Below are 27,884 nucleotides of genomic sequence, written 5' to 3' on the forward strand. Positions count from 1 at the left end.
GGTGCAATTTTAATACGCCAAATTGAGATTTTCAGTTCTTTTTCATTATGTTGGCAAATTGGTTTCTTTTCTCCAAATACTCACTCAGTGTAAAGCATTTGATCAGACTCATTGTAAGCACTGCAATTCCCCCCCCCCTCAACATATTTACAGAGTGTTCATTTTAGTTTCTGCCAAATCCACTATGTCGGTCTTTGTTAAGTCATGGAGAAGATAAAGCAGTGCTCGGATGTGTTCTCTCATAATGGAAAAGCAAACAATGGACAAAATATATTTTGTCTCTTTTTTTGTTTCATTATACCATCAATTATGAAATTATTGGAAACACTTCATAACCAATGACCCATTGTCTTTAACAAAAACGTATTTCACACCTTTTCTAAACCATTGCTCTATATGTGATAAAATGATACAGAAATGTAATTTTTCTGTGATCTTCAGACATTTTTATCAAATGAATTATATATTGACTGATGCACCTAATCTCTTCATTATGACACATAACATTTTGTATTAGCTCAATATAGTAGAAAATGTCTTAATTTTAATGCTTTCATGTATTATCTTTTTATTCTTTTTACAGTGTAGGAATTAACTATGTGTAGGAATTAATCTTCCAGTGTTTTTTTATACACAAAAATATACACATCTCAGAATCTAACAAAATTACATGGAGGTGGTGGTGTTCACATATTACAGCTCTGTCTTCAGGGTGTCTCACGGGGAGGTCACACAGAGTTCAGGATTTCTTTTTTTTCCTTTTTCCTTTTTTTGCTCGTCTCCTTTAGCTGAAAGGAGACGCTGCAGAATTCAAGCCACGTTACTCCAGTACAAAAAGAGATGTCAGAGCAGATCTTGTCAGAAGTTGTATTTTGGCACAGAGTGTGGGTCAGAGTGAGTCCCGTAAAGCAAGACTGACACTTTTCTCCATGGTGGTGGTGTTTTCTTTTCACTACGGCACTGTGAGAGCTTGTTCAAGCTTTTAATGAGAGAGCAAGTATAAATGAGTGTAAACAAGTGTACAGTGTAATGAATTATCATCTTACTGGGGCCCATTTTTAGCATGCAGCGAGTCTTAAAACGAGGAGGACAGGAAGTCACACAGCTGATCAAATGAAGTCACTTTTATTATATCTTGTCAGAGAGAAATTAAACGAGAAGCTGCGAAGATGAGCTCTTTTGAAATGGCTACAATGAGAAAATGAATGATTTCTCAACGCTTAACTGTAGTAGAGCATTTGCAGTTAATAAATGACTTGACTGATTTCAAATTAAAATTTCTAAGTGAAACTTCTTAACTACTGTTATCTGATCTATTCAAGTGCCTTTTCCTTACAAAAGAATGACAAGCAAACATTTGTGTTATGGTGCAAGTGGCTTAGAAATACATTTTATAGTGACAACTTTGTCTTCTCAAAGTGCTATGAATTAAAAAAAAAAACTTTCAGAAACATTACACCTTACAATACAGCCTTTCAAAAACATTAGAGTCAAAGAGTTGGCTTGTCACTTAAAGATTTATCATTACCCTTAACAACACAGGAATGTAAAAGCATGTAATATGAACTTAGAAATATCTAGAGCCTATTGAAAATAGCTCTATGAATTTAAAATTGTAAGCAAACCCTTTAAAACCATCTAGCTGAGTAATGTACATAAATGTGCAAAGCAAAGAAATACATTTACAGATGCTTGTAAATAATTTCTTAAATAATTCCAATTATAATTTCAACATAGGCTTGAATAGGAATGTACACCAGGGCCATTAATTCAGTCTGGTCTTTTTTTTTTTCTTTTTTTTTTTGGGTACACAAAAGAAAATCCAGCAGGACAGGTTTTGTCAGTTGTTGTAATCGGTCCCCTCTAAGTGGTCTGGGATGGGCAGTCCCGTGAGGATTGTTAAACACCTGTTCCACACATTGAACACAGGGCAAACTGGCTGAGCAAAGGCGATGTCAAACGTATACAAGTGCTGAGAGCCGACAGCATCGTAGAAAGACAGAGATCCAGAGTCGTAGTCCAACAATATGCCGAGACGCCGCAGGTGGGGTGAAGGCTCAATAGGCATCTCCTTGCTGTTGTGACGCACCACCCACGAGTTGTTGCAGCGAGACAGTACCCACGATGCCGAGTTTTTGCCGATCCACTCATGTTTTGGCGCCGACTTGTACGCAATGCCCACTGCAAACCTGCATTACCAAAGAAAAGTAGAAAGGAAGATTTCATAAATCACCACTACATGTCTAACATTTTAAATCTGACACATTATCAATGATGAAATAAATACAACTAAAAGTCTACAGCCATGCCTGTGAGGCTGCACTCAGGCACAGTGATGCTTTGTTTTGACCTGATGATGGTGCTAAATGAAAAGTCAGGGGATCACCAAAGTTATTACAATTCATTCTGTGGAGAACATGAACATCTGTACCAAATCTCACTGGAATCTAGCCAATAGTTGATGATATATTTAAGTCTGGACCAACATGGTGGACCAACCAATCAACTCATCAGACCCGCACTGCCATCCTGAGATCCATAACTGTTTTTTACCATGTGCTTCCTCCTATCAGAGCCTCCCAGTAGTGGCGGCCGCTGTCGATGTAGACGTTTCCTGTGACACCGTAGCTGCTGTGGCTGGAGAAGCGGTCCTGACTGTGGCTCTTCTTGGATGATGTCTCATCCCTCTCCACTGTCAGGTTGTCATGAGACACCCTCAACTTCCTATGAGCGGACTTTGGGTCCAACTTGAACGGCTGACCTTAAAAGAAATAAAATAAAACAGTCCAGTAATTTTAAACTCTTTGATAATCAATTATACATGAGAGTATATTTTGTATAGTTGCTGAACTTGACATACTGTTTGTCTTGAGTTTCCCTGGTTCACTGCTGCGGTTTCCAGCCTGATTTATGGCCTTCACTATGAAGATGTACTTTGTGCCACACTGCAGTCCGTGCACTGTGTAGTGATTTTGCTTGATGTTTGGTACGATCATCCAGCTATCAGCAGAGTTACATAAACCTGCAGCCCAGACAGAGAGAGAGAGTCACCGACAAAGAACAAACCAAGTTATCAACAGAACTCCTAAGTTAGTGCCTCTATCAATGTTTGAAATTAAGACAATACAGCGTAATTGTTAGCAGCGTTTCGATCTACAGCTCCTATTTTGACTCATCAAATATAGTCACATTACCACTCATCCATGCGTGCTTGAACACTGAGGCAGATGAGAATAAATTGCTTGATCAAGCATGTTGTGACCTTGTTAGAGCAATCAATTCAAACAGCCTGCTGCTCATTTCAACCCCGAGATAATGTCGAGCTTCTTATGATGCGCATCTGGATGTAAATGTAGTCTGACTGAGCTGCTATTTTTTTTTCCGTACAGACACTCAAAAAAAAAAAAATAAAATATGCAGAGCTCTACTCTCCTGCTGCTTCAATACAATGTTATCTTTGGATATTGTAACATAGCCTGCAAACAATTTATTGAAATCCTTTTCAAATACCTCCCATCATTTCCATGTTTTCCAACACAAACATTATACTGCACTCCCACCAGAGAGCTGCATGCAGACTTACTGACAACATTGGATTGGCTGGTGAAGATGGCATACTGAAGTTCATATGATACGACAGAGAACTCATCATCTGATGTCCAGTGGACTGTGATCGTGTCATATGAAGCTGTGCACAATTCCTCACGGATTACTGGTGGATTTGGTGCTGCAATCGTAAAAAACAAAAGGCAAACGTTTGAAGACATTAATGAAAGCTGCGTGGATGGTATTCTATCCACCACAACATAAAAAAAAAAAAGAGAAAAAACTCACAACATGTTGCGGAGACCAGTTGTGGTAAACAGCACCATTCCATTTGTGTTTTTAATCCTGACAAGTGTAATTAAGCTCGGTAGCGGTTCCTCTAGCTATTATAGCTGCAGCCCCCACGCAGAGTTAACTTCACGCTGCACAACAGGCACTAAGCATAAACAATCAAACCTGTTTCATTCAGCAGAAAATAAATCTTAATTGCACTCTCTTATTTTGAGCTTTTTAGTTTTTTGTCACTTGCTAACAAGCACGGTTATAGTTGAAATATAAACTCCCTGTTCCTATCCATGCCAAAACTGTATGATGATAACTGTATGAATCCATAATCAAAAGATAAGGTGAGGAGAGGAGGATAGATAGATTATATTAATTCACAGATAGGTTTCCTGCCAAACCATAAAATATTGTGTTCTTAACTCCCCACCATCACTCACCCGTGAGGTAATCCAGGGTTTCTAGCATTTTCTTCTCCCTCGTGAAGTCCAAAGCAAAACTATCAAAAGTGTCATTCAGATTAATTTCTGGTAACAGGATTTGGGAGGATGCCGTTGCCATCGATACTCTGTAATAAAGATGTATACACAAGACATTTATGACACTTTTATACACTGTGTGCTGTATATCTTCTGACTGTAGCTGTTTCCTCACCTCTCACAGATACTTTTAGCCGTCTGAAGGAAGCGAGCGTGGTCTGTCTCCTTGAGGGTTTGGTCGGCTTGAGAGATGAGGGAGGAGGACCTCTCGATGCACTGTTTGCAGCTGGCTATCTGCTGGGCTAGCTTTCTCAGGCGCACAGACTGGGCAGAAAATAGGACACGTTGATAGATGAAAAGCTTGGTAAATAAACCAACCAATGTATGACCTTCTGCGTGAGGCACCGACCCGCCAGATGGTAGATTTGATTTTACCTGGCAAATTGGAAAATCCTTCTGGGGAAGAAATCAGATTTACACCTTGGACAATTAGATTTTTCAGTTGTGTAACAATGTTCTAAAAGCTACACGGGCACGAGAGGTGTGTTTATGAAACATCCCTCATAACACTGTCACAGTAACCAGACCCTCCCATCCCCCCACTGTGGCTCACTGGCTGAGAGCAACCTCTCAAATTGACATGAGGCACGGGGTGAGGAAGGAAAGAGTCCTCCTCCAGAGACGGTCATCGCAGGAAGCAGGGCTGATCTTAACTTTGACACTGAACGCAGCACAGCATGCCACCACCTCTCTAATGGCAACAGGGGGTGGGGGGTGGGCTGAAACAATTCAAGAGGCATTGCACATTCGCACTACATGTATGGACACTGTGCCAGATGTGCTCCAGAGCTGATACAAGGCACGGGACAAAACAAAGCAATAACCTCTGCAGTCTGGTGAGTATTTCAGTGCAAGCAGCCTACATGTACTGTATATATAAGTCAAAATAAAAGAATGTATCCAAACAGATGTAAGGACCACCAGCCAGCTGCCTGAGCTTTAGAGTAAAAAAAAAAAAAAAACTTTTTTATGAACCATTAATGCATTGTACATTTTCTCATGCCATGTATGTTACACTGGAAAGCAGTAGAAAGCATGTCAGGCTGTCACAGGATGTTTTACTATTAAATATAGATTGAATAACATAGGTGTACATTTGAAATTGGAATGCAGTAAACAATAAGCATTTCCTCATTTTCCAGTTCAACAACAGGAAACAATATGTCTCCTGACAGGTATGCTGTTTTTACTTCTTGTTTAAATACTGTAAGTTAGGCTGAGTTGAGTTTTACTTTTGCAATAAAATAATTAAAATGCAAAATGTGTGATTGGATTCGGTTTGTGCTTCTCATGTAATACCATTGTACCACAATAAAAAAAGGCGTTTAACCCATTTTACCAAGTCGCTCCTGTATTTCCTATTATGGGCAGCTGGAATTAACATACTATGTTGTTGCTTTGTTGTTGTTATCTTTTTTATCACAGTATATAACAAAGAAAATAATAATAATTATATGCCAACATAAGAGACAACACATTGTTTTTGAAAATTTTGGTCCATGTTAAACAAATTGAGCAAGAGCGTGTATTATTTCTGGAAATCATCTTTGTTTTGATTAAGAAAAGAGAGTTGCAACTTGACAAACTGGTTAAATATATATATTTATCATAATGCAGCAGAACATTTAGTCTTTGAGGATTCTGGAAATACCTTAAGAGCAGCAGTACGTGCTGTTCAAGGACCCTTTGGGTTTCCATTTGCTGGAAAATTGGATGCATAGCTCCTTGACACTAATGCAATGCTAATACATGAAAGGAACAAACTGGGCCTAATCTGTGATATGCTAAAATACAAAGGCCTTGCACAAGTAGAGACTGTGGCATCAAAGCCTCTGTGTGTATTGAGTGGCACAAGCTTGTGTTTCCTTGCCTATGAATTCAGCTGCTTATTTGTAAGAATATAGATGTGCTATTGATTGAAGTTACACGCCCTTGCTTTGAAGAGTAACAGTTGGTAGATACAGGGTTTAACCCAACAACAATAATGTGTTACTGCTGAAGTCGTGCGAGAACAGCTTGCTCAAGTGCTGAGCTGTGAGCTAGCTTGTCAGCTGTGTGGGGAGGTAATTATCAGGACATGCAAGGTGATAAACAAACAAAGGTTATCAACACACAAAAGGTGATAAACAGTACCTTCCCCTCCTTTATCTTGGTGGCGATGATTTGTCGTCGCTGCTGTATGATATTAATCAGCAGTTCACACTCCTCAAGCAGCTTGTTTTCCTGTCGTGATGCATTTACCTAGACATGACACACAGTAAGTGTAGATAAGAGACAGTCAATACTGGAACTCTAATTAATTCCCTTTGACTAAATGTTGCACCGCACAAATCGAAGTTTGGAATCATTCTAGCATGTGTTACTAACAGCACAATCAATTTTATGTAAACCTGATGTGGCAGGAAAAAAACACATTGGAGTCTAATTCATCATCATTCTTTCAGCAATCAGCTGACCCAGTTAATTTGGTCTTTTTTTTAATCCCAAACACATGCGTGATCACAGACATTGTAACATACATGTAATGAGATGTTTTAGCGAAATTAGCACATTTAATGACCTGTGTTGAGCCAGGTCAGTAACTAATGCACGGTGAGGTAAAAATATTTACATGCCTTTGAGTAACAGTTTGAGGATACAAGGTGTAGGAGTGTAAATATAACAATATATCATGACTGGTCTTTATTTGATGTGCCTTTCAAGGATTCACATAGCATTTATTTTATATGTTCTTTTTTTTTTTTAAATGCATAAATATTTGGCCCACACTTCAGGTCAAAATACAGAATTTGCAGCAAAATACATGAATACTGCAGAAATGTTTTGATCTATAGACTAATGAACACTTAATCTTGTTGACATGATGAAAAGCCACTCTGAGATACAGTGATTCATCATGGTGTTAATAATTTAATGAGTTGTTGCCCATGAAATGCCACAGAGGCTAAGAGCCCCCCCCCCCCCCCCTTCCTCACACACACACACACACACACACACACACACACACCTGAAAGGGAACAGATAAACAACCTCACCTCCACGTGTTGGCAGGTTTGGATAAGTTTGCCCATCAGACTTTCCAACTCACTGGTCCTCTTGATGAGACTGCTGAGGTTGGAATCCAAGGCTTGCTGCAAAACAAAATTGAAAAGGAATATTTCATTACACACTGCTCCCCTCCCCTGTCACTCCGCACACACACACACACACACACACACACACACACACACACACATACACACACATACACACACACACCCCCACCTCCCCCAAACATCAAACTGTAAACAGCTGAATAAATCTTGGAGGAGAGTTAGGTGAATGGGAACATAAGGACCATATCTGTAACGAGCACAGGAGAGGACACACAAGGCTGCCACTGGATATGACTGGCCACATTTGTGTAGAGCCCCCAGCCCCCCCTTCCACCCCAGTCCTCCCCATGTGCCAAAGATCCCATCATACTGCCTGCTGAGGCCATGGAGCTTAGCAGAGCATCTGCCAGTGATTTGGACAACTAAACCCTGCCTGTTAATCACTGACTCAGATCAAAGGCTTATGTTTCAAACTTAATCTCTCACTGTAATTGGGCAGCATGATGACTGCGTACTATGGTGGTGCAGTGTAAGTATTATTATTCTTAAAATAAAAGATAACCGCATGATGGCGTTACAGTGTGCTAGCAATGATTTTAAATCAAAATAAAACTGATAACAGAGGTGTAGGATATTCTAACTCCAAAATGGATTGACAACAGAAAAAAGAGATCTAGATTATTAATATCTTATGATGCCTTAAGAAGCCTAGTTTTTTCATGATTAAAAGTCTTTAATAATATATGTGATTTGATTTGTGATTTTAAAGAATTAATGTCCGAGATGGATTTTTTATTCACTTTATCTTCATATGTTGAAAGCACAAACATTATAAAAACGTTTTCTTTCAAAAAACATCTCACAAATACTGTAAAATTATGTAATAATGCAATTTTTAGTTTAGCTAATGTAATTTTGAACATTGTTCATGATTTTCCTTTCATCAAAACGGAAATAGCAAATAGTCAAAGAAGAGAACAAACAGGTAAGAGAGGCCTGCAAAGGTCCAAAACTTGGGAGACTTTTTTCAGCTTAGATGTTTCGCATTGTGATTTTATGAGGTGTGTGCGTCACTGTCTACTGAAATAGCAGAGGTCTTATTTTACTGCTCTCACAAATATTATTTATTCATATGGAAGAGAAGGCGATGAAAGCCATCTCAGACGCTGAGCTGCAGGTAAAGGTGAGGTGGGTTCAAAACTTTCAGACCGGACACATGAAACACAACATTGATCAAACTGATTTTGAATATGGACAAGTGTATGAGCGTAAAAAGGCTCCAAGTGTGTTTGTTGTTGCTTGTTGATTAAGACAAGTATCACAGAAATAAAGGCCGTACAGAGAGAGGGAGAGACGAATGTTAAATACAGAGAGCGTGAGAGACAAAGTGTGTTCACCTCTCTCATTCTGTTGCAGTGGATTTCTCAATGCGCCTAAAGTATGGCTTCTCCTGCAACATTAATACTCCTCGTGTGTTTGGACAGCTCTCTCTAATGGAAGTCTCTTTCCTAAAATCATTTAAAGCTGATGAGAGGAAAGAATAGCAGCTTCCTTTTGAATGTGAGTGCTTCTGGTCCCGCACCTTTGCTTTGGCCAGTCTCTCTTCCTTCCTCTCAAAGTCCTGACAGTGACCTGTCAGGACTTTGAGTTTTATCCTGTGTCAACATTAGAAATTTTATCCATTGTAAAAGATTGTCGCTTTATCCTGTGAGCACCACGGGTCCTGAGACACAACTGCAATTTTAACTTTGTTGGCGGTGTAAGCTTTCATTGAATTTCACAAACACACATCACAGTGTGGACAGAACAGAAGTCCTGTTCTAGTGCACTACAGTGCAGTATCCATTAACTATACACTCTGAAAGCTGTGCATTAAAGGCCCAATCAGTTTTTTAACCACATACATAACAAGCATAGAAAGGAGTTAGAGTTGGGTTTTTCTTCTGATTATAATTTTAAATATAAGTCTTTTGTACAAATATTGTTAATGTATATTCTACTTATTGAGCTGCGAAAGACTCATAATACTTAGGCTGTGTATAAAAACACTTAATCAGAGGAAGGGAAACACAGGTCCCAAGCTTGTTTTAAATCTAAGTGGTGTTCATTCAACTTTTGATTATAATCGAATTACAGACTAAATAACCACCCATATAATGTGTTTCATACCATCTGTTACTGAAATATATATTGCAATTATATTTTTTTCTTTAACATAATCTACCTTGCAACAAAAATGGCCTTTGTTTAGACAAGTCATCTTAAGCTAAAGAGGGACTAAGTTTTCATAAAATGTCACTTTAGAATGAAATTCTAACAGATAAAGAGGAGCCTTTATATGTCAGGAAGGTCCTAGTGTGTAATCTGATATGCTGATCCTGCAGGACAAAGGAACATGATGTGCCGTAGCCCAGGTGCCTCTGAATACCAGTGCACTCTGCAGGAGTGTTTCAGGAACATTAATCATGGGATAATTATAATACAAAGTCATATGAAAGTATAGCGTATGGGAAATTAACTGCTATGAAAATTTGGGGTGTTTGGAGGTGTCACTAAATAAGACTAGTGATGCAACACATTCTTTTTTTGAGATTATTTTCAAATATGGTTATTTTTATTTGACATTGAAATAATATCACTATAACTGATATTAGAGATGTCAGCACTGTGTGTCACTAGAGGAAGGCCCTGTTTTGAATTTCAATCCTGGTGCTTTCTGTGTTTCTTCCCACAGTTTTTCTGCTCCGACTCGAATTCTGTTCAAACTTAAAATTGCCTGTGAATGCGGGTGTTTCGTCTGTTTATATATATATAAGCCTTGCAACAGACTAGCAACCTGGGTTTTTTCTTCTTTTTTTTTCCTGAACACGCAATGGGCAAAAAGATTCTTCCCTTTCACCCAGTGCATGTTGGGATATGCTACGGCCACTCCTCTGATTATAAATTTACATAATATTAATAATGGATGATGGATGGATAATAACAGATATAATGCCAGACCAGGGTCATGTCATATAATGCCAGAACCAGACTGAAGTAATTATTGCATTATACGTGCAGGCACACACAGACACACAAACTCACATTTTTACAATGCCACAGTTTCCCTTTGTGAGAGAGTTTGAGAGAGATGTGAGGCAGTGTGGCTGTAAACATGTGTTTGGAAAAACCAACAACTATGAACAAGCTCAGCTGCGTGCCACCTGGGTCCTGCCCTGCGCAATGAGAAAAAAAACAAAACAATTTCTCTCTAAGATGGGAACTGCTGTTTCCTCTGTCACTCGAGGCTTCTAACAATGCAGCTAACTGTACTGTGATATGTGGTCAACGAGACACAAAAACAAAATAAAAGCATGGATTAGTAGAATACATCCCACTGTAAAGAATTGCGTCAAGCAGCTGAGGATATTATACAGCAGAGGAAACAGATCACAGCTTGTGTAAGTCTATCAGAAGATAAAGGATAAAGGACTCTACTCCTCACAAACTGTCCGATACTCTTCTCTCTTTTACCACTGGGAGAATTTGCTTTATTAAAAAGAGACTGTACATTCACTACTACATCGAATAATGGCAACACAAAGCACAGTACTGTAACTGTCACCTTAATAACCACCAAGACTACGTTATCACTGACCAGATGCATTATGTGCCGAATGTATTTCACTCTCATTTCACTCTTTGCGTTGGTTTTCAAAAGGATAACTGAATGAAGTAGAGCCCTTAGAAAGTAGCATTCAGGTTGAGGTTGTTCCATAACATAAGTCTGTCCCTGAGTGTGTAATTAAAGAAATGATGCTGATCACCTGGTCTGCCTCCTGGTGTGAATGATCACGCCCCACACAGAGAAAGCGGCCAGAAGATTTCTGCACAATGACAGCATGATCAGACAAAGGAGACATGTTAAGACTGGTCCACTGAACTATCTCGCCAAAATGTTGCAAAAGATTGTTTGCATCCCAGTCCCACCGTGGCCAAGCATTGTGAAACAGAGGAACAGGCACAAAAGAGTTTCGGAGTGTTACTTTGTGATACAGTAAACCTTCCTTTTTGTGAGTCATGCTGTGAGTGTTTGTGAACAAAAGGAGGACCCTCGTTTTTTATTTCATGCAGTCTACGCCATGCAGGTTCTCTGGATAAACTTTAAGGTGAACTTAAAGCGAACTGAAAAAAGCTCAAATCCAGCCGAGTTCAAGACTTACTCCCAAATTAAAAACAGCAGATATTTTAATGATTTAAAAGGAATGGCCTTGCTTTGTTTGTGTACAGCTAAAACCGCTATTACATCTTAAAGGCTTCAAAATAAAGCTCCACCGCATGATTGCCTTGTAGTGGCTATAAAAATGATCCCATGAGACTGCTGGAGCCACAGTAGAGAGCAACTGTGTTGGCAAAACACTAACCTAATAAGTCAAAATCTCTTATACGAGAGGCTCATTCAAGTCTATAATGGAAGGAATGCAGAGCCACCTTTTTTATGCTCCAGCAAACAGCATCTTCTCATGTCTTATTGATGTCAGCCCATCTGCTGAAAGTGAACAGCTCCACTTAACCTAAAACTGTGAAAGCAGTCTCTTGCATTGGGTGTCATTACATTTAAGACTGGCTAAGTGAGAGAGAGCTTCCAAGTCACTTTACTGTGTGCTCTATTCATACAGTGTATATCTAATGCGCCGGCGTTTCTTATGATAAAGGTGGTCTCAAAGGAGAAGGCTGGCGATATTCTGTATTTCTATTATGGTCAACATGATCTTGTGAAAAGACCAAAAGCGAAGCCCATTCATTTTCTACTGAAGACATACATCTTTAACAAGTCATGAATATACACTTTCTTTTTTGAAAAGAAAAAAGGAAAAATAGTCTGTTAAAACAGCTGGGCACTGTAGTGTGGGCAAATGTAACTCAAGCAGGAGTAAATCGAGCATTTGTTGGGGACTATTTTCAGTCATGGGTTTGGTATGCTAATGAGTATTTATGGTAGAAGCAAGGTTTATGTGGGATTGACTCAAAATAAACTAAACTCTCCATTTTCATTGTAATGAAGGAACATGTCACCCAGTGCGATGGCGTGACTCAGTTATGTGGGTTTGGACAACAATGGAGGTCTATGGAACACAGAGGAATAAGCTATATCAGGCTTTGGCTACACAGATTTGTTAGATTAACTGTTGGTTTTGGTCTTTTCATGGTATTTTTTTTTTTTTGACAATAAGAAAAATATAGAATATTACCAGACAAAAACACTATTGTAAAATCTAACTGAGTATGGAAGCCATTTTGTGGTGATTTATTTCATATGCTGCTGTAGATTTGCTTAAAGATAAGGCCTGCTTCACATTTTATTTATGTTTGACAGAGATGCATCTAATTTGCCTTAACATTATTCAGTATCGAGTTATTTGCACTTGCAAGGGAGATCACATTGTGTGTTTCAATACTGCATAATTTTTTTAACTCTATCGAGTTTTTGTTTCTTATGAATCAGATTCAGTATCACAGCTCCACAGTGTAAAGCATAATAAAAATGTATGTTGTTAACAATTACAGTTCTAACCGAAAACATCAAAACATTTCATAATTTGCTTATGATCTGTGGTTTACTGCACTCATTTCTACATCACTGAAATCCAGCAGCTCTTATATCTTTTATAAAATGGAAATGCAACACACTTACTGACAGCTGTGCGCCTGTCGTGCTGTGATACCGGATAAGCTGAAAAGAGGTGTTGAACAAATGTTTCTGAGCAGCTATAGGAGCATTCCTCAAACTACAGATCACTTCTTACCTTGAGTTTGTCAAATCGGTCACTGAGGGCTGCCACTTGGTGGTCTCGGTGTCGGCCAACCAGCTTACACAATGCACAGATCAACTGTTCATCTGTCACACAGTACATGTTGACCTTCTCATCCTCGTGCTCCAGACACATTAGCCCTCGCAGATGGGAATCCAGCAAGGGCTCGATTAGACGGTGGCCCGTGAAGGGCTTCTTGTTGGGGTGGGTGGCCTTAAGACATTCGTCGCAGTATGACACCTCACAGGTGACGCAGGTCTTCACAGCATCCTGCGGAGGGTCCTGCTCGCAGAACTGACACTGCACCCGGTCACCGGGTGATGTCATGGCTTTGCTGTCGGGGGCGGCTCGCTCACGCCGGGTCTCGTTAGGAGAGTTAGGTCCACTCAGAGAAGCTTTCTGGTAGCGGTCAATGATGTTCTGTAATGTAACGTTGCGTTTAAGTCCCTCTAGGCCCCTCTGGTTGAGGGTGATGACATAGCGACAGGTCGGGCACTGAAAGGCACTGATGGACTGAATTGGCTCGCTGGGGGTGCAGTGGGAGACCAGGATGCGATGGGCACAGTTGAAACAAAGGCTGTGAGCACAGGGCAAGAGCAGCGGGTCCTCAAAGAGCTCCAGGCAGATTGGGCAGGTCAGCTCCGACTCCAGTGTTTCCATCTTCAGGCAAAACAAAGAGGGGTTGTGTGCGAAATCCAGGGAAGCTGAACAGCTATCTATAAAGATGACAAGAGAAATTAGTCAGAAAATGGTGAAAAGTAAATACGTCGCTTGGCATCATGTACAGTAGAGCTGAAATGATTATCCGATTACAGAAAATGAATCAGCAACTAATATAACCTTAAAATACTTTTAAAGCAAATATACTAAACACTACTTGGTTTCAGCTTTTATTTGCCTGAAGTGACAGTAAATTGAATATCTTTGGATTCTGGACTGTTGGTCAACCAAAACAAGCTATATGAATCATATCAGCTGATTAATCTTTGATGAAAATGATTGTTATTGCAGCCCTAATGTCCAGGTTTAGACATGAAGCTTCTTTGAAAAAAAATGTGAATAAAAACAGACATCATGCATATTCTGTCTGTATTATCAAGTGCTTATGAAAATAAAAACAAAATTATTCATCTCCATCTTGAGTCATTTGATTTCCATTGCAAACCGAAAATGAAATATGAATACAAATGTTATGTAAATACTTGTTACACATATCTGATTATGGAAATGAAGCAAATTGGAAAAATAAAACGAGCAGGCAGGAGAAGGCTCAAGCAAAAAAACACGTGTTTGCATATAATGCATATATCATACGTGTGTGTATAAGTCGATTTGGCTGAACTTACAACTTCGAGAATGCAGCAGCAGCTCATTTTAATTTGGCACAGGAATAGTCTAGCCTGTCCCCATGTGTTCCTCTCTATACTGTAGTCCGCAGGCCAGCAGGCCAGTGAGGACTGACAGCTCAGCCAAGCAGAAGTCTATTGGCCTGCTTGCTGATGGCTGGGGCTCCACACTATCACAGACACTAAGCCTTTGTTCCCGGCCAGTCAGACACCCCAGCTGCGAGTGGACACACTGTGCTCACAGCGTCTCTCTATGTGAACTCTCTACCTCCACTCATTATGTGTGAAGAAGGCAAAAGCTCATTATCAGGACAGTCGGACACAAGTAGCCTTTTGAAGTTGTGAGGATACAGCAATTACCTCTGAGCTACAGACCTGGGTTTGTTCTTTCCATTCTATTCAAATCTTCACAGACACTCAGCTATCCCACTGTACAGTACAAAACAAGAGGCGATTGTTGCACTTGTCTCCAGTGACTGTGATGCATCTGTGGGCCTTTGTGTCTCTGCTATTTTGTTCTTGAAACACAAAGTGTCTAGAAGTTATTATAGAGGATCAAAGACAACCTCTTCACTATTCAAACCCCTCAGTCTTAAACAAAAATATGTTAAACATCATTTCAGTGTTGGTATTTTATCATTCATGAACATATTCTGTTTAACATTTCAGATTCATTTACAGTGCTGTAAACTACTGTATGTTTGTGGTGAATGATTCTTAACTAATTCATGCATATACAAGTAGCCTGAAATGAAACTGTGACACATGAAACTTCTGAACAACTCGTCCAACATGTCAGTTCTTTGGCAAGGTTTCACTCTGAGACACAAGCCAACATCACATCACTTTAGCAAAGCTATCAGCTACAAAATAGCGGCTCCCGCATTTGCGCAACTCTCGTCAAACAGGTTAAGTTGTCAACTCAACCGGGCTGTCCTAAATACAATGCGAAAATGAAGAGCTTTGTATGACAAACACAATGCAAAGACGCTTATCCTCTGATGTCATCCCCTGTGGTATAACAAACCCCAAAGTTACAAAAAAGCTTGTAAAACAACACTGTGGCAGAGAGCCACTGCAAACTGCGTTACAGCCCCAAGTAAATTACGCACTCCTGAAAGCTCTCCCATTCATACACAGTTTACTTTACCCACCGATGGATTTCGCCCCACTTTGCACTGCCGAGACATTTCTGCTGAGGGAAAACTTCTGACCTGAATCATGAAAACATATTTATGACAACAAATGCACCAGCCATAAACCCCTGCATGCTGTAGAGAGGGGCATCCAGATGGCAGGAGTCTTCACAGCCCCAGTAATCCTGCAGCAGAGCTGTCATTAAGCAAGAGGTTGAGCAAGAGGTAGCAAGCACAACAGGAAAAGTTGCCCGACAATTCCAGGAAAGCCAGCTCCACCTACAGCTGGAGCGCTGGCCAGCACTGGAAGAAGAGAGAGAGAGCGGACAACAGTGAGAGAGAGCAAGAGAGCGAGCGAGAGGGAGAGAGAGAGAGAGAGAGAAAGAGAGAGCCTCAGGACTGTGCAGAGCCCCAGCCAATGTCCTCATAGGCAGGTTAGTGTCCTCTCAGCCCTGCCCGTTCAGAAATTCAAAGCGTCAAGATCAGTTTCAGGTTTCCTTGTGTGGCCATCCCTCTGATTCTAGCAGGACAATGCTGGGGACTGGAACTTTTCTTGGCTACGCCACTGGGGATTCAAAGTGAAAGGCTGAAGACACAATCACAGATGAGAGGCAGCCTGAGAGGCAGCAGGATTCTTCTGTAACGTGGGACAGAAGACTGCGATTGCCGCAGCATCCAACCTACAAGAAGTGAATTACAGCACAGTCTGTTGTCTGTCCCTGCTGAGGCTTACAGAGTGTAAAACACATCTTGAGCCCCACAGTTAAAAAGAAATAAAAATAAAACATATAGGCCTATCTCACAAAACCCCCTTCAACCTCTTGACAGCAAAAACCGAGAGGACACTAGGCATCCACTCAGACAGACAACACCGAGAAATAAACACAGACACTACATAACATCATCTGCTACATCCAAGTCTGTCCCAGTCGGCCCTCACGTGGGAATCTCCGAGGTGCCATCTGCTTACCATGTGCGTCTACTTCCAGACACACCCCCACTGTGCACCATTTGAATCCTCCTGTCATTCAAAGGAGTCCCCAGAGTGACTATCCTCTCTGAAAGGCAGCTACACACTGTAAATATTAAAGACGCGCTAAAGTTCAAACAAAGCGATGAGCGTGAGCCACATTGCTCGGGAGATGCACATGGGAATGTGACTGGCATTCCCCAGGTTTCCTCTGTATTATCTCCAACTGGGATAAAATGTAGTATCATGAGATCATTTAGGGGGAACCATAAGAAAAACAGTCAAGAAAATGGCAAAAGCTATATAGTGGTATATAATAATTAAAATTTCATGTATAAAATCAGAGTGCCATTTGACAAAAGCAAGAATATATGCATGTAGTACTTGAACAGCCATATTTCCAAACAGTTTGAGGTATAGTTGATGTGTTTCACAGCAGAATCATATTCCACGATGCTTAATGCTGAGTATCAGCAGATATGACAGGTGTGAGACGCTCTACTGAGGGGCATTTTGTCAACTGATGAACTTAAGGACTAACTTAACGTTTGGAGTTTTATTTGATCAGGAAATAATGGGTCATTTAGAGATGAAACAATTACATGTCTCAGATAGGAAGACAATTTCCTGCTCAAGCACTTTCTAATCCTTTTGGTTATGGTCTTTTATCACCCTTAATGATGGCTCTGAACCATGTATTCAGCGACTGAAAGAGTGTGATTGCTCTTTGTCTTCTTTCCTGGGGCAGACACCTAACATATTTATCTGTAATCCTGTCTTCACAGCGTAGCTGTGACCAATGTGTGGCCTGTTGCTGCTCCCTAAAGCAGCCAGCTCAGCAGCGGCGCACTCAGGCCTAATGTGATTTACAGCTGTAGCAGCACAAGCCAGCTGATTAGACTGACAAATCTACCTGATCTGCAGCTGCACACATTACTGAGATTAGCCTCATGTAGCCTGGCCTTGACCAACATCCATTATTATTGTTATTTAAATCATTATGGAGGGAAAGTTAATTACAAATCCAAAGATTTGGGCTAGTGAATGTAGAAGTCATCTGTCAGACAGGATTACATGGGAAAGAATGGCAGTGTCAGAAGTTGCTGCTGTGCACTCATCTGGCAAACTGGTGTTAACACACATTAAATTGTAATGAAAGCAAGAGATGACTCAAATCAACGTCCAGTTCCGAGGCTCGAGCTCCTTCAGTGAACATGATGTATAATGAAGCTGCAGATGAACAAATGGGGCTAAAAATCTGTAATGTAGATAATGTCTCTGGCTAATGAGCGTCTCTCAGACTAGAAATAGAGGTCTACAGGTCAGTTCAACTTTCTTTTGTTTTTCACTGCCTTTCAGTTCTCCGTCTGCTTACTGTCTGTGCTGTGGGCCTACAGGTCATCGTGGTTAGCATCAGAAGTTGCACAAAACTCTCATTTCCTCTCCGCGGCTTGGCAGGTGGCATCATCGGGAAAACACTGTGTCGTTTCCACAACCACAGGAACTGCACACAAAGTCACTTTCCAAGCACGCGGCTGCAGCCTGCTGCTCGGAGGCCCAGAGAGAAGGAGTGTCTCACTGCGCTCCAAACTGCCGAGGAGGGGCACACATCTGGATAAAGTCTACATACAGTATACAAGCCAGTTTTCTGCCCGTTTATCTGCCGTACCTCGTGAGGATATGCAAGTTGTAAACGTCACACAACAAAAAGTGTTTTTATTTGTGAGGAAACATTCAAAGAGCGACACCGTGTGGCTGATTCGTAAAATGCAGCATACATGTTTATCCATGCCAAGAGGTGATCCTTCTCACCATGAAAAATGCCACAATTAATTTGTGACATTTCCTAACTGAGAAAATAACTATAATCCAAATAATGTTGCGACTTTAATTTAATCTAATTATATATTTTTTCGATATTCCTCCCAATTCTACAAGTAAACAAATGACAACAACAACAGTGATTAAAAAAAAAATAGCCATTATTATTCACAAATCTGTCTTCCAATTAATCTCACCTTACCCTAAAACCGATGCAATGGTTCTTTATAAAGACCTCCACATTATGTTGCCATGGTGACAGCTTAATATCTAGAAGTGATCAAAGGCAGCGCACTCGGGTGGGAAGATGTCTAACATTCCTCCTTACAGGAACAAGATAAGTTACTAATTAATAAGGGGAACCACAGAGCCAACTGCAACCTTCCCAGTTTTACTCTTCATTGCCTTCATGTAAGCAAGAAACCTATATGCTTTTATGTAAGTAGGCCTGTCACAAACTGTGTCCAGGAGTATTGCCAGAGCATATATGTATGTTGCAGGGGAGAAATGTCTGTATCTTTTATCTTATCAGTGGGGTAAACAGTATTCTGCTGCCGGATTATGAACGAAACTGCTGCAATGGATCTCTGAAGTTTGAGTAAAGGTAAAAAAAAATTAAAAAAAAACTTTTATGATGAAGCCATAGAAAGGATTGCCTATTGTAATTGTACATTCAGGAATAGTACTGCAAGGTCCACTACAGTGTTTGCTCTAACAAATTATATTATCCTCTTTCAGTCAGAGCCCAAAGCGTACACTGAGTAGCTGCTTTTATACTGGAAAACTACTCCTATGCTCTCTGACGCTTTTTTTTAATCACAAAACTCCCCTTGGCCCTCTCACTTAGTCATCTTATCCCTCAAGTATTATCCACAGCTGAAAACATTAAGGATTCTGTGAGCACAACAAGGCCAAACAACTTGCACGGAGCGCTGCCTGGAGGCTCAGAAATATATGATGACTCAATGTTTTGGCAGCAGAACATGGAGGCACAGTAACATAAAATGCAGACCAAATCAAGAATAACCCTCTGACTTACCCGCCACATGATTACATCCATAAACAGGCAAGAGAGGAAAGAGCCACCTTTAAAGTCAGTCAGTGTTGACATTTGGGGCTCTGCACAGTTACTCCACTGCAGTGGTCAGAACTTTGAGAGAAGTGGCTCGTCTCTCCTACTCTCCGTGAGTTTCTGACCCTCTAACCCTGTTCTCTAAGCCCAATGAAAATCAGCAGGAGGATCGAAACTTTCCACCCTTTTCTCTCTTCTCACTGAGAACTGTACCTATCCCATCTAGACACAGTGGGCTGCAAATTGTTGCATTAGCCAATCATATGTGAGGGGCAGGACTTGTGCTGGTTTGGTCTATCACTCAGGGCTATCAGAGCATGGAGTGTTGCCCATTACTCTCAACAAAGCTTTTTTTGTCATCCTCAAACAGACATCTTCCAAAGAGCTGGGCTGCACACCGCAAAAACAATCAGTGCATTAAAAACACATTCTCTCTCGCTATTTGCATAATTGGTAAGATGACAATCACAACAAATTTCAACAATATTCAGGCAAGTCTGAACTGCTTTGCATTTCTCATCAACAAATGTTGTCTAGATTATTGCATTTGGAAATGTGTTTCACGCTTAAGGCAAGATTCAATACAGCCAAATGAAATAGTGCATAAGCAAACACAGGAATCAATGATGATTATACTCCCCACAAAGGACAAGAGAGATGCTTTATCAGTGGCCCAATGCAAAGTCGAACATGGATAAATGGTGGTGCATTCACAGACAAGCCATTGTTTTGCCAACACAACAACAATATCTATAGGCAGTTAGCATGTCCGTTAGCACAGATGTTGATGGGTAGGCAACTTGAGTTAGGCTACCTCTTATCAAAGGTTCTAGCAACGTTATTCCTCAAAGCGGTCGCACTCTTTTTGTTTTTCCATGTGGCATTCACTGAAATGGAAACACACAGGAATGCACTGTGGTTGCGACAGCTGACTTAGATAGTGTTGAAAGTTGTCTCAGATTGTTGGCATCTGTTCACCACTCTTTGGCTGCATGGAAAATGTTCCCAAACATGTGCTGGCTGACACAGTTGGCATCCAAATGGTGATGCTGATTGATCACATAGAGTTCTGGATTTGAGACCGTGCTCACTGTTTATCTATGAGGTCTGAGGTTTGTAGTTAGGCTACCTGAGATGACCTTGTCAGTGACACCAAGTCGGTGTTTTTGAAATGGTATCTCTGTGTAAAGCAAATGTTTACGTTATGTGGTAAAACCATAGCACATAAGGCACAGATTGATTACGATCAGTAGTAACTCCGAGCTCCTGCCAGGAGCCCTGCAGCGTTCAACAAAGTATGAAAAGAAAGGTGAGAGCAATAGAAAGGATTTAGATTCTGAGGTTGAGGCGGATAATGACTTGAAAAGAAACATAAACACATTAACATCTTGGTAACTGCATGAGACCCAGTGCAAAATTCAATGATAACAGCAGTAAGTACATGATGTTCAGTGTGGAAACACAAGCAATTAAGCCTAAAAAATAATCCGATTCATTTGCAGAGAAAACTACTGAAATTCAGAATTTTGTTGTTCGTTGTGATCTTCACTAATCTGTAAATCCAGCAATAATTTAATAAATTTCAAATATCCAGACAAAAAATAAAAGGAATGCAGAATACTGCAAAGCATGTTTATTTTAGTGCACCAAAACTTTTCCAAACCCTAACTTTAAAGTCTAAGAGCGACTTAAAGGAGGCTTTAACGTGTCACCCACTGGAAATACATATCATCCCTTACCTCGCAGTCTGTTAGTCAGTCAACCAGACAGTCCATAGTCCGGGTGACAGATGTATATAGAAATAAAGCCCAGGAAGAGATTTTTCTGAAAACACCGGCTTTCCTCAGAAGCCTCCCTTTAGCTCCTACTCTCTGTCTGGGCTCTGCTGCTTCGTCTGCCTCACCGCTATCTCTGAAATTCTCTTCACACAGCTTCTTCTTCTCTAATCCTCTCTTAAGGAAGCCAAAACTGCTCCAAATGGTTCAACCAGGCGCCGACTTCTCAGGCTTTTCCCTCTTTGTATTATTTTGTTGGCTGGGATCATTAACTTAGTCCCATGAGAACATAAGGAGGTAAATAACCCCCCTCTTTCCTGTGGGAGGCTGTCAATCACATCTGATGATGAGGTGGTGAGGGGGGGGACTTTTATCCACCAAGGAGGCACTCCTGATTGGCCACCAGGGAACAGAGGTGCCCCGCATGACAAATGGGAGCACTGGGATGGATGGGCCTGTAGAGATGCTCAGCTGAGGTTACGTGCACATTTATAATGGACTTTTATGCAGCTCACTCATTTGCATGTCATTCAAAAGAAAATAAAGTCATGGAAATGAGTGAGTCATCAAAGCTGATATGTCCTTTTCTTTTTTCACATCTCAATTCAAGAGAACGTCGTTTATGCTGTACATGACTAACTAGGTAAATGTTAGGGTCCATCATGAGAATAATCACAAGCTCTTTAAAAGTCTTGTTGGTACAGTCTGGACACTCAGTGGGGGGACTGGGAGGAAAGCATAAAGCTTCCGTTGCCATGACAGTGTGGCAAAAGCAACGATGAATCTTGGCACTTGAGCCAGATGCCACTCTAATCTTTTCATTGGCAAACCTTCAGCTCTCTCTTCACAGCTTGTTTGTTTCTCAGTCAAGCCTACTGCTGTCTGTCACTCTCCAGTTCCTTCCAACATCCCATGCCAATCTAAAGTCTGCTGCATTTTGTAAGGAAAAGAAATGTGTAAAGACATTGTTAGCCGGACCTGAGAGGGGTCACACGGCTCCCAGTGACCACCACTAAACTCTTAGGCTGACAAGAAAGGAGAGACAATGGACAAATTAAGCATGACTTCCAGGGTGACTCCTTTGCTTGGCTCGTTCTGCGCACATTACCAACACACTAATGGATTTGTAAACAGCACTGCACAAATCAGTTTCCCATGTAAAACAAACAGACTAGCAATGTCACATTATTCTCTCATGCCTCCTCAGATGCATGCCACTGCTCACAACATTCACAACAGCAAGAAAATCTATAAGAAAGTGTAACTGCTGCTGCCCCAAGGCCACACGGTGCTATGCATCCATAAATTGTCTGTGAAATAATTACTTTCACGTTGTGATTCATTTAGCTGCAATAAAATGCCATCAAACTCATGACATTTGCATGGATCGTGGAGTCACACTGACATTTGAGGCCGGTGCTACTCCAGTAGGATCAATCCAAACTCTGAAGTATAAAACATGAAATGGAAAAATGTCTTCCTCTGTTTTAGCCATTCCACAAAAGAAAACTTGTCTGGGCTGCGGTTTTAGCAACTGTCCCCACCTCACCCGCTGGAAACCCAACCTGATCCTCCATCCAGTCTAGCACACCCACACACACACAAAGTTTCTGTGGCTTTCAGTCCGGAAAATCAGCAAAATAACAATTTAACTTCCAGCTATCTAAACAAATATGATGCACTGTTTACTTCCAAATATTTGACATCTGCTTTGTCATACATAGAGAAAATGACTGTTCCATCATAGCAATTTGATAAAATTGGACTCAAAGCCGCAATTTAATCCAGTCAAGACGTTGGGAAGCTGACAATAAGAATTATATTTTATGTTTATGTATTTGTATAAATGACAATCAAGATGTTGATGTTCTTGGTTTAATCCTAGCAAAACTACTTCCGGGAAATATCTTGCATTAATACTGCAAATATATTCCCTTATCAAGTAACAGCACTGTCAAAATAATTATTCAAAACAAATGAATATTCATCCACACTAAATAAGGCCATTTACTGCCTGAGGCAGTTCTCTTGGTGGCGGTTGGCACATCAAGCTGTATTAATTGGAAAAAGACCTGAAAAGGGCCAGAAAAGCCCTCCTGAAGGAGAAGATAAGAAGTTGGAACAAAATAGGCTGTGAAATATGATGTTACATAAACTTTGAAGGGGGAAAAAAAGAAACTGGATTTCTCTCAGGGGCCATGCAGACATTTGTAAGATACATCCTCATGTTACAAGATTATGCTTCACCTTGGTACTCAGCCATTAGCAAGTGCAAAGTCATTTTGCACTGAACAAAGGAATCCTGGAATCTATATGTAATGTAAGTCGTCCAAATCTACATTATACAGGGAAGAAAGTCTAAGGAAACACCTTTCCTTCAGCAGCAGGACAGACTGGATATGGTCAAAACAACTTCACCAGAATTTCTCCCTAAAGCAAATCACTCACAACTTTTCCATTGAATACAGCAGCCAAGAAGTAAGCAGTAAGCCTGACTTACGTGCTATTGCCCAGGGTGATCCTCCAAAACACAGTAAGAAGATCCAACTCCCACTGATGTCTCAGCTCTCTATTTCAGTAGCACATGGATGAGAGACTAAACAAAACATACAGTAGCATCCCGGCTAGTCTCATTCCACACTCCCTCCCTCATTGCTAGAGCTCCCCACCCTGCACCCAACCCCAGCCATATGCTCACGCAAGCGTAAAACATGCCCAGGAAGCGTCACTTCCACTGGGTCATTTCATGGATACTGTCTCCATTAAAGCTCGGGGTCCATCAACCCCCCACTCCTCCTTTCTAGGGTTGAGCTCTTGCCCCTGGCTCCCCACCCTCTCAGCAATAAGACAAAGAGGTAACAAATGGAGTCAAAGAGAGAGAGAGGGGGGTTGCATAAACCTTGGGGACCAAATTTTGATGAGTTTCTGGCTAAACAAGCAGGCCCCGACCAGATGGGATCAGTCTCCAGGGCTGTGCTGCATCGCTGCATCGCTGCATTTAATACACAGCTCCATACATCCTCGCAATGAATGTATTCTGCTGCTCACTAACCAGCACTCATCACACCATAGACCATATACAAGTGCAAGGCAGCGCAAAACCGAATTTCTTTATCATGTTACGTTCGCCATTAAGCTCTCCGAAATGACACTAATTAAAGTCGGAGCGCAGATGCCTAATTGAGTTACCACATGCTTTGGCGTCAAGATTGTCTTTTTGAGGGCAAACCCTGATCTAAGCAGCAGTAATTGTTTTCCCAACTAGGACAGTCCAAAACAGCCACTCCTCATTTTTGCCAATAAACAATAAGATGAAAGCAGAGCCAGCCCCCATCATGGCAAAGGTTCAAGATTTTAATTGCTTTCATCCCCAAGGCATACTGCCCATAACTAAGCAACACACAGTCAATCCAAACATCGACCAAACAGATGAACACCTTAGTAGCAAGCCAATCAACACTTACTGCAATTGATCTTGAACTTTCAACAGGGGTGTTATTTGATGCAATTTAAGGTAGTATCCCGCAGACAAGCCTCCCTCTTTTCGTCGTTGAAGCCATTTATTGCAAGCACCCTGGGTAGAAACTGAAGTGTGCAAAACAGTTGGCGAACACGTCACATCACATCACCCAGCGTCCACATGCATTAAGAGTGCTTTATGATTATCTGGCAGAACATATAGGACTGTTGTAGGCATTGACCTGGAATTGATTCTTGTCCTCTGAGCATGCTGCGGCTTTGTTGGCGCAGGATCAATTCTAGGCCTAGTTCTCTAATAACATTAAGACACTTTGGCAATGCTTGAAGCAATGTACAATTATCCAGTGCATGTGTAAAGATGTTTACTATCAGCCCCTCATGGAATGATTAACAGGAAGGCAACTATATATATTTTTTTTTTATTCAAAAGGTAAAAATAAATGCCAAAGGAAACTTTCAAACATCACTCACCATGAAAACCAGTTATACTTTGTGGTTGAAAGCAACACAATGAATGACTGTACTGTCTGGCGTTCGTTTTCTTATAGAAATGAAACAGTGAAGGATCTTTGGGAATGTAAGGTCATGCGTTATGTTTAGTCCACACCACAGCCTCATAGCCTGAAAGTCTTTTTTTTTTTTTTTTTCCTGCAAAAAAAAGAAGTATCCTTTTGAAAGGGTGCGGTGAACGCCTGCCTGCTACATTCTTTGCTGCTTGGAGAAGTCTGTAATTGCTTCCAGCTTCTGAGGGATCTAATGCGGGGGAAACCAGTGTCACATCTTTATCAAGAATCTCCCATCAGCAGCACTTCAGATATGGTGCAAGTGAAGCGCTCTGCCACCCAGGCATCTGCTAACTCCACCCAAAACACCACCCCTGAATACATGCTCTTTTTTTTTTTTTCAAGCAGCTGCAGCATTTAAAGACACTATCTATTCAATGCAGGTATAAAAGTCACACATTTAACTCTCATGAAGAGGTTTAAGACCTGCACTGTTCCATTATCCTCTAGTCAGAGAAAATGAGACACTACACCACTAAGCTCCAACCTCCTACACCAAGAAATGCTGGAGGAGGTCTGAACATCTGTTGTGGTGTGCTGCGTTCATGTGTCCAAGGAGACTGTTAGAGCCAAAGGCAGAAGCCCAGCTGTTGGGATATGGGTCGGCTGCATCCGGGCTCAGGGATGTTTTCAAAACACTCTCTGCTAAGGATGAGCCACTTCTGACAGTGTTGTCACTGTTGCAGTTAGCACTGTCAGTGATAACCACCGGTGTATGCAGTCCGTACACGTATCGAGGCCCGTCTCTGCTGTGTTGCAGATGCTCTTAAAGGTTAAAAGACAGTCAAAGCGATCAGTTTTCCTGCCTGGCTCAGTTTGGCTCTACAAAATATCTTCACTTACACTCCATCTACATGTCAACAAAGCATTCTTTCAAGACAGTGTAGGACACATTCCTCAATCTTGGCCTGCGAAGCACATTCTCTGGAGTTTAAAATGGATTAAACATTTGCTTCTCCCACAGAGGTATCATTGATAAAAGAATATTCTTCTTCTTGCACAGTGTGGCGAGTCCTCAAACACACACACACACACCAACACATATACACAAAACACCCCATTTCCATGTACAGTTTTTGGCTGTAACAATGAGACTGAACCAGCATTAGTTCACGCCCTGTCACAACAACCAAGGCCCCCGAGATTTCACAGCTGTTGATGGAACTGGCACTGCTGACCTGGTGGAGACGAAGAACGAAAAAACAGAGCTTCATGATGAGAGAAAGAGTGAGATTTACAAAATAGATTAAGAAAAATCACCAGAGATCCGAAGCACTCAGAGAAATAATAACGCTACATTCAAATGAACCGTCTTCCCTGGCCAGTTCATAATAAGAAAAAGATTGGTTGGATGAATATAATTCAGAAAAGATTGATACCAAGAAAGAAAACTTCAGTTTCACTCTCTTGAAACTGAGGGAATGAGGGCATTTCAGAGCAATAGCAGAACCAGATGCTTGCATGAAGGAAAGTACTGAAAACCGAAATGAATTCGCCAGAGTTCCCTATCCACAGTTATTTGGCACAATTACGCATTCAGTTCTCTCTTAGAACAACATGACATTGGTTTAGTTCTCACCAAAACAAAAGTCAGGAGGAGAGCAGTGCAACTCATTGAAAGTCATAAGCTATCCTCAGAAAACTGAAAATCTTGGAAGTATCACAACAAATTGTGTTCTATTTTTTCACCAGTTCCATAATTTGCAGTTGTTTTATGAGGAAGTTGATATCTCAACGTGTATTAAACCGTCAGCAGATGGGTTGAATGTGCAAACAAGACTGAGCTGGTTGTTAGGAAAAAAATTCTGGCTCTCCCTCTAAATTAACATGATTTTCCTAAGAAACACAAACAACCAACACTCCTTTACTGCGTTGCTCCAAAAATGCAGCGCTTCCTCTTCTTGTGAATACCTGGTTGTGTACGCCACTGTGCTTCCAGGTGTGTGTGTGTGTGTGTGTGTGTTTAGTATTTTACTGACTGTACAGACTGCAGTATGTAGGTTCACGTCAGAGAAATCAGTATCCAAAGTATTAAACGTAATGTGAAGTTAATGATGTGTATTACAATAGAGCTATTAATTCAAGAAGACTTCAACTTTGGCAGGAATTTCATCTGGCTTAATTTAGAGGCATTATTCAGACTTCATACAAAGGTGCTTGTCAGAAGTCCCCAAGGGGATGGTTTGGACTGCCAAAATTTAAGACCTAGCACAGATTAAACTCCCTTAACCCAATGCCACTAAATGTTTCTTAATCAGATCTTACCTGCTTCCCCATGGCTGCAGTGTTAAGTGTCTCTCCTTGGTGAATAAGTGCTAGGCTATCACAGAGTATGACTGTTAGGCAGCTGGTACTTTCCCTGAGGTAAAACAGACAGGAGACAGGAGGTTGAAGGTGTTCTGTCTGCATGTACACTCCCTTCATCGGGGGTGTGTACACACACATACCTCACTGACACACACTCTGC

At 41.0% G+C, this 27,884-nt stretch overlaps 1 protein-coding gene across 7 annotated transcripts; it reads right to left on the reverse strand.

Moving 5' to 3' along the window:
• Positions 1 to 1,781: 1,781 nt before the first annotated feature.
• Positions 1,782 to 27,746, reverse strand: LOC111218735 (E3 ubiquitin-protein ligase Midline-1). 7 transcript variants are annotated; one of them, XM_022741171.1, is made up of 12 exons: positions 27,683 to 27,722; positions 15,755 to 15,814; positions 13,249 to 13,970; positions 11,269 to 11,328; positions 7,403 to 7,498; positions 6,501 to 6,608; positions 4,483 to 4,631; positions 4,269 to 4,396; positions 3,584 to 3,727; positions 2,861 to 3,022; positions 2,554 to 2,761; positions 1,782 to 2,189 (listed from the first exon to the last, which is right to left on the reverse strand). In XM_022741171.1, the coding sequence occupies exons 3-12, from the start codon at positions 13,912 to 13,914 to the stop codon at positions 1,841 to 1,843; spliced, it is 2,070 nt and encodes a 689-aa protein (XP_022596892.1). In that variant the 5' UTR covers positions 13,915 to 13,970; positions 15,755 to 15,814; positions 27,683 to 27,722; the 3' UTR covers positions 1,782 to 1,840. The 7 variants fall into 7 exon arrangements, with proteins under 7 accessions (XP_022596892.1, XP_022596893.1, XP_022596894.1 ...); XM_022741172.1 differs by lacking the exon at positions 15,755 to 15,814 and having other exon boundaries at positions 27,683 to 27,746; XM_022741173.1 differs by lacking the exons at positions 15,755 to 15,814; positions 27,683 to 27,722 and adding an exon at positions 21,339 to 21,412.
• Positions 27,747 to 27,884: the final 138 nt, after the last annotated feature.

This window comes from Seriola dumerili, unplaced genomic scaffold (assembly GCF_002260705.1).
Source record: "Seriola dumerili isolate Sdu_G_001 unplaced genomic scaffold, Sdu_1.0 BDQW01000052.1, whole genome shotgun sequence".
Classification (NCBI taxonomy): Eukaryota; Metazoa; Chordata; class Actinopteri; order Carangiformes; family Carangidae; genus Seriola; species Seriola dumerili.